Source organism: Notothenia coriiceps, unplaced genomic scaffold (genome assembly GCF_000735185.1).
Source record: "Notothenia coriiceps isolate Sejong01 unplaced genomic scaffold, NC01 NC01_scaffold00033779, whole genome shotgun sequence".
Taxonomy (NCBI): Eukaryota; Metazoa; Chordata; class Actinopteri; order Perciformes; family Nototheniidae; genus Notothenia; species Notothenia coriiceps.
In genome coordinates, this window is record NW_011366480.1 from 61,590 (window position 1) to 69,358 (window position 7,769).

At 40.3% G+C, this 7,769-nt stretch overlaps 1 protein-coding gene across 1 annotated transcript in view; it reads right to left on the minus strand.

The window, feature by feature from the left end:
* fcho2 (FCH and mu domain containing endocytic adaptor 2) overlaps nucleotides 1-5,878 on the minus strand; it is a gene marked incomplete at its 5' end in the record, with an annotated part of 44,412 nt that extends 38,534 nt beyond the window's left edge. Inside the window, 6 exons of the mRNA XM_010790133.1 lie at nucleotides 454-543; nucleotides 1,161-1,275; nucleotides 2,301-2,405; nucleotides 2,643-2,795; nucleotides 5,564-5,705; nucleotides 5,804-5,878. Of these exons, the coding sequence (XP_010788435.1) occupies nucleotides 454-543; nucleotides 1,161-1,275; nucleotides 2,301-2,405; nucleotides 2,643-2,795; nucleotides 5,564-5,705; nucleotides 5,804-5,878 (680 nt within the window). The remainder of the gene's footprint in view (nucleotides 1-453; nucleotides 544-1,160; nucleotides 1,276-2,300; nucleotides 2,406-2,642; nucleotides 2,796-5,563; nucleotides 5,706-5,803) is intronic.
* Between the last annotated feature and the right edge of the window lie 1,891 nt (nucleotides 5,879-7,769).

The window sequence follows — 7,769 nt, forward strand, 5'->3', positions numbered from 1 at the left end:
AAGAAAAGAAAAAAAAAACATTGCGGACCGGCCCACATTGGGTCAACGGCCCACCGGGACGATGCCCGGTATGCCAGATGGCCAGTCCACCCCTGGCTATGTGATACAGTACAGTTTACACAGTACATGTTCTGTAGCTACTATTGCACTAAATGCTAACACTTGAATACGTTATGCAAATATGCAACTTGTTTGTTGAAATGTTAATAAATGGGAGCTTCCTCAAACAGCCATCTCTTTCCCGACAATCCCCTCTGTGCACGAACCCTTACATATGGTAATTAAACATTAAAACACCTGCGGCTTATAGTCCAGTGCGGCTTATATATGTACACATCATTCAATTTAGCTGCTGCGGCTTCAGGTGCGCCTTATAGTCCGAAAATTACGGTAGTCATATTTTCATTTGTTTCAGCAACAGGCAGCACTGCCCAAACTGTGAGGCTGAATAACCTGCGGTAGCCTGTCGCTCCACATCTTTTCCAAAGTGCAGACCAGGCTGCAGACTGGACTGAGACCCTTTTGGTGGAGCTGTGACGCCATCTATGGGCAACAGCAGAACTACATCACAGCATCAGCTCAGAGAAGCTTCAGATGAATGAGAACAGAGCAACAGATTGTCGTTAGTCTTTCTGTGTGGCGCTGGTAAGTATGATTGCTGAATAAATAAATGAAAATAAATCTCTGGTTAATGTTAGATACTGATTAATATAGCTGTGGATAATGTTTGAAAGCCTTTAAAATCCTAATTGAATTTAACTTGATGTCATATCCTCAAACCTAAACACAATCTAGCAGGAACAAACGCGCCTAGTGCAGCACTTCTAACTTTCTGACACAGGATTTGACGAGTGTTTGGACTTCTGGAGGTGTTTTAGATAGGCTGAGAGGGAGTTTTGATCAGTTTTTAATTGCCTGGCATAAAAGGCTGAATGGCCCATTTCCTGGTTCTTAGTTAAACGATTAGCGAGATCAAAGACGACACTAATTGATATGACACACAGTGAACCCAATGAGTGGAGCCGCAGGTCAACAAGACACCTACTCCACCCACAGGAATGTTTCAGAGCATGTGTGTGTGTGTGTGTGTGTGTGTGTGTGTGTGTGTGTGTGTGTGTGTGTGTGTGTGTGTGTGTGTGTGTGTGTGTGTGTGTGTGTGTGTGTGTGCACACTCACCTCTCCTATTTGAACGTGTGTTTCCTCGACGGACTGCGAGTATGACTGGATGATCTCCTTCATGTGGAGAGTGTGGTTTTCTTCAATGTCTTGGAATTTCTAAAAAAACAGGGCGAGGTGAGTTATGGCACGGTGGAGCAACAAACATATCAAATGAGTTTCATGCACAATCTGCATCATGGTGTCGTTTAACAGGCATGAAAACAAAAACAAGTTATGGATGAAATGCAGAATAGGAAACTTCACTTCCTTATTCTGCCCCAGCCGCTTCCTGCGTGTCTGTTTGGGTAGTCTATCGTGCTCTCACACACTTTAGTTCAGTGGTGTAAAGTAACTTAGTACATTTACTCTTCTTCCACCTCTGCTATATATCCTGGCGTCTCTTATTCCATACATGAGACACATGGACGGAGGTTCATTTTGGCCTCAAGCAGTAGTATGGTGTAGACTAAATACTAGTGTTTACTCCCATTTAAGTCTGACTCAGGGTTAACCGAGGAGATAATCAAAGTGAGGATGCAGAGGAAGAAGAAACCACAAGCTCAGAGATAAAGAGCCACACGCTCCTGCATCTACACTACAGAGACAAATAAATAAGGCTTTTGTCCTACTCCACGGAAACAGATAGCATATGCTCACACACAGACACACTCGAAACAAAGAGGACACACATGTAGGACCCCTGGTGATGTCAGAGCACATGTGTTCAGTGTTTATAACTCATGTCCACATGTGCTGCGTTTGAGATGAGCCGTAGACTGTGATCCTGGGGGGAGCAGTGCTGCTTTCGCTAGGGGGGAAACAGAAACGCTACGCTAACTGGAAACATTTCTGGTGGCGGTGAGGGAGGATATGGAGGCCAAATTCTGTTGATCTGATTTTAATTTGGAGTTTATCTAATCAGTCCTTCAATATGGATCCAATCAGGGTTTTCCACAACGATTCCGTTACAGAGGAAAAAACACAATCTGGAGATGATACAGGGCATGAATTGTGACACACACACACACACACACACACACACACACACACACACACACACACACACACACACACACACACACACACACACACACACACACACACACACACACACACACACACACACACACACACACACACACCTGTGCTGTTTCTGCCATCTTCTGTTCAAACTCTGACTTGGCGGCGGCATATTTCTCCACGTATGACTTGTAGGTTTCCGTGGCCTTTTTGGCTTTCACTCCAGCCTGCAAAGTATAAACAGCCATCATCAGTTTATGTACGATACACAAAGGCCCTCTGTTTTCACAGATCGACTGACAAATCAGCAAGGAAACCGAGCTCCACTTAACTTCTGAAGCCAAGCCGCTTCTGGGGTTAAAGTTTCTGTATAGAGTGGAGTGTTAAGGCACTTCATCATGCCTTATTACTAAAACCATGACTATGAGGGTGTGTGTGTGTGTACGTCATGTGTGACCTCCCACCTTGTCCACATCTCTCTGGGTGGCCCCCTCTTTGCGGAGGCGCTCCTGCTCCACGGTTTTGGCATTGTAGATCTCCTTGGACTTCTGCAGAGCCTGAGAGGTGGTCTGGATGTTCTGCACAGCCTCAAGGGTGGACGCCACCTCTTCTTTTGTCTGAAAACACACACATGAATAAAATATGATATGTCAGCTACTAACTATGCAGCTATTGTATAGTTAACGTAATACAGTAAACACTTGTCTTGGAATCCCCTTGTTTATCATAACTTAGTTACGCTTATAACTTCCTTTCAAATTTTTAACAATTCAAATGTTTAAAAATACTTTGTCTTCTGATTTTGAGGCGAATTGTGTCCATATTTATTTTATTTTTATTGCTGGGCCAATGTATTTGTTCATGGCCTCTCTGTGGCCATGGTTATGTTTGCATTTTAAATTGTTGTGATTGTTTGTGTTGTGATTCATTTCTGTTGGTTGTGTTGTGACTTGATTTGGTTTGGTCATTTTGTTTTGTTTCCTCTTCACTGTGTTGCCGTTTGTACTATGTTAGGACCCCATTAAAAGTGAGATGGTTCATCTCAAGGGGTTTATCCTAAATAAATAAGTTTCAGTTAATAACAAACTCAATTTCAGTGTAGACAGAGGTCCTTTACGGCTCTATTAAAACCCTTTTGCAGTCCTTCAGTTTTATTCTGCAGCATGTGATAAAGAACTGCATAGCACAGCAGGAAGCAGTTAAAATTATATAGCGGCTGTTAAAAAATATATAAGTCTCTGCATTTGTTCTTAATAAACCACATTTGTTCCATCTGCAAAGCTCGTCACATTGGCTTACTTTAAGGACATAAAAGTGTTAAATAAAAGGGGTAATGACAGTGGCCACACAGTAAGCTTGGTCGTTTGTTTTACTCATCACCGTCTCTGAACCCTATTTGTTTCTCGTTTTGACACATTTATGTTATAATGTAAACATCCCCGGAGTAAGCTAAATAAATTATGTAGGCTTTCTCAGGAGCCACTCCAAGACTCAGAGTGTTTATTTTGTGTTATTCACACTGCTTAGCTACAGTATTCACTGTGTCTGCAAGTAAGCCAAGAAACACAGAGTGAGAGGAGCAGGGAGTGTGGGGAGGTGATGGAGAGGCGCTGTGACGGAGAGGCGCTGGGTGATGGAGAGGCGCTGTGACGGAGAGGCGCTGCGACGGAGAGGCGCTGCGACGGAGAGGCGCTGCGACGGAGAGGCGCTGTGACAGCCTTTTGTCATGCTGAAAGCACAAACACAACTCCTGTGCTCTGAGCATGTCAGTTGGAGTTATGACATCATCGTGTTCCATGACACAGGTGTTTATATTTGAGCTAACGACGAGTCCAGAGATCAAAGGTTTCCATGGTAATGTGGAGTAATCAGTGAGAGGAGAGCATTTTCATTGCTCTGAATGAGAGATAAACCTCTTAGATGTGAACGTTTTGTTGAAAAACCGTAACAAATATCAGTGAAATTTCAAAGCGTGAAGCATGTCAAGGAACTTAAGCATCTGAAGTGTGCTTTTTGTGTACTTTCGTGTCAATAATGTGGCCTTTTTGGCAGATTAACTAAAAAGGTGTACGGCTGCTATGGTGGGGAAAGATGAGGCTGAACTTACAATGGGGTTTAATAGAGACATGTTGAAATGTTTTGTCACTTCATGCCCTCAAGAGGCATTTTGTTTAATTATTCTGCTTAATCTTTTTTTATTTTTCAAGCTACGAGATGTCTTCCTACGTTTGTCATGAAAAATTATGTCTCAGGAATGTAGGATTTGGGAATTATGGCAGGTTTAAAAGAAAATAGGAAGAAAAAATTAAATCTGTCCTCCACTTTAGCTGTGACATCACGCACTCTAAAATCTGAAGAAGGCCTCTTTACCAAGGTCTGAACAATGTTTAATATTTCTAAAAGTATGAATCAGATTCAAAAGTTGTGTTACACGAATAATTAAAGAAAGATTTGTAACATTTTAAAGTTGGAATGAGGTTTCTGAGTGAAAGTATGAAGGAGCAGTTAGCAGTTGAAGTCGCATGAAGATTTTTCAAGTCTGAAGAGTTTCTCTATTGACTTCCATGTTAAAGATGTGATGAATTATGGGATATATCTCTGGAATTATGAAAGTTATGAATGAGAAAAGTAATAGCCATCGATTTCCGACCGAGCTGAACGTTTTGATGTTTGAACGGAGTTTCTGCGATGTGGAATGTGGGAGCAGAAGAGGCGCAAAATAACCCGGCGGAATAATAAAGAATTTCGTGCGACGAAGAACAGATATGACCAATAACAGAGGAAGAAATAGAGGTGAGAAAAGGTCTATCTTTAAACTCTTATTTTGTAATGTTAACCACTTGTAAAAAACAAGGTTTATGGGAAAGAATGGCAGACCAAAAGGGAACATTTCGGTATTGATGATGCCAAAACCTGTTTTTCATCCACGTTTCTGATTTAAATTCCCATTCCTCAATATTACTCTGTATTTTAGTGAGTTTTTTTTGGGGCGATAAAGTTGTCTTTGCAATTTATATTTTTAAACACTTTTAATGCAGATAACTCCTTGATTGACTTTTAAAAATAAGTATTTTACCCAGAAGAATAATTGTTGTTATCATCTATTTTCATCCAAAAGCCCAAAAAATAATTTTAAAGGTGTAAATGTAAAGTCAATATAGCGTGGCTTTAGCCAATTTTGAATCTTGGACTACAGACTTGCAACGTTTGGACTGTAGAAAAACAAATACATCTGGTATTCCTCTCATCACAGAATCGACATAATGGTGGCTTTTCAATGTTAAAGATGTTATTATTCAGAGACGTTTTATTACAGCAGCTTCAGTTAAAACATCATTTGCGATTTGAGAAAGTGATTGCCACATTTCTTTTTCGATCTCCTTACCTTTTTGTGTGCTTTGGCCTGCTCCTCCACATACTTCTGGACCTCTTTTATAAGTTCCTGTAGTTTCCTCACCAGCTCCATGTGACAGCTGGCAAGCTTCTCTGTTGACGTCTTGACCACATCCCACACCGGAGCAAAAGTCCTGGGATTAAACAGAAAATATCCATCAGAGGATAGAAAAACTTATATTAATGCAAACTAGTCTTCACTCTGGAAAACTACAATGCTGTGCACACTCACCCGAGCTGAGAAAAGTTGCCCGCTGACTTGGCAAGTTTGGTCATAGACCTGGCATACGCCTCTTCAATAGTACTCCTAGAATCGAGCAAAAATAAACATTCATTTTTAAATAGTTATAAATGATCACAAATAACAGTTTAAATAACCACAAAGTTAACAACGCCATGTCACCAAAGTTAACATAACAATGCCCTTAAAATATGTAGTCTCACAACGTTTTTCAAAGTTTGTGCAACTAGGTTCAAATAGGGCATGTCCCCAGAGCCAGAGTAGATCCCAGCCAGAAACACCCACTAACAACTAGCAACATACATATTTGACTACATGCACAGTGTGAGGGAAATACGTGTGGTTCCTCTTGTGATGTGTTCATATTAACATCATGTCGGGGCTGACAAGAGTATGAAAGCTAGTGTTTGAATCCCCTGCTTCCCTCAATTTCCCTTTTTATTCTTTGATTCTGCGGCAAAGTGACAGGAGTTCAAAAAACACACACACAAAAAAAAAGCTGCAGCAATGTTATAGTGAAACTCTGAATTATGCATGTCTCATTTAGCCTGCCTCTCTCTGCGAGTCACGTCACAGGAGGGAGGTGGGCCAGGGGGAAACGGGACACACGTGCACACACACAGACATCATAAACACACACAGGTACATGCCAGCAAACATCCAACATTGCACAACAACATAGATAGAAATGCATTATAGGAAACTTCCTCATCTCTCTGTGAGCCAAGAATGGAAGTTTATTCGTATACCTTTTGCATTTTTACTGACAAAGTGCCAGGAGAAACCTCTGCCTTTTAATAAAAACATTTTAAAAAACGTCGTAGTGTTTGTACAGAGCTTACCACAATGACATTTTTAAATGCGTGTTTTACTGAAAGATTCTTTTTACACAGCTCTTCTTTTATGTTGGTCACACTTGTCAAGCCAGACAACCTCTTAACATGACGTTAAGCTTTGTTCATGTTTCCTGTCTCATATGTTGGAGGTTGTGTCCTCTGTTAGTTGCCATGTACTATTCAAGAACCCTGCTACCCTAATGTGGCTTAAGGCGTCTAACTCTAACTCTTGTAATTCTTAGGGCTAAGGTCTTATTATTTCCATCTTTTTTTTATATGGATATGATAAATGGTTTTGACCTGAAGCAGACTGTCTTTGGTGAAAACATTGTTTTTTTTTAAATGATGACCACATTTAAATCACAAATGGTGATTCTTGATTCACGTCATACGCTGAAACTGCAGTGAGCTCACACAGTGACAAGATAAAGGATACTCAAAACAGCTAAACACTAAAGAAATTCTACTTACAGCTCAAAAGTGAACAGTTATATAGTGACTGGAGCTCACACACCTGTTTCTTTCAGGTCAGATAACTGCGATTAATCTTTTAAAATATGTTGTACGGACCTGTGTGCACCTGTTGGAGATCGTTCATTTCTATTTAGCTCTTGTAAAAGAATGTTGTATTGAAAGAAATCTGAGGTATATTCAAACAGTGCATGTAGATTCTTTGTCCAGCAGAGGGAGCCATTGTGCAGTATTCTAAAGTACAAAACAAAACATAAGCCTGGGAACTGAAACACCCAAGCCATCCTAGAAACTTGGACAGTGTTTATAAAACTAAGCAAAAATAAGCAATAATGTTACAATACAAATAATTAAATGAATCTCTTGTCTCTTTTACAGATTATGTATCGATTCATTTGTTTAGTATAAAACAGACATTCCAGCTGACTGAATAAAGTGTTAATAATTAAGCACAGTTAAAAGCTTAAAGATGATTTATTAGAAAGAATCAGTCTGAATGGTTTAAACAGTGACAGAGCTTTACCATTGGTGCATTTGCCATTGTACACAGAAATTCTTCAAAAAGAGAATGGTTTTAATTTAGGGCCCCTGCCACCAGGAATAATGTGCTAAAGAAGCTTATTTTCCCTGTGACCCAGCCATTAAGGTAA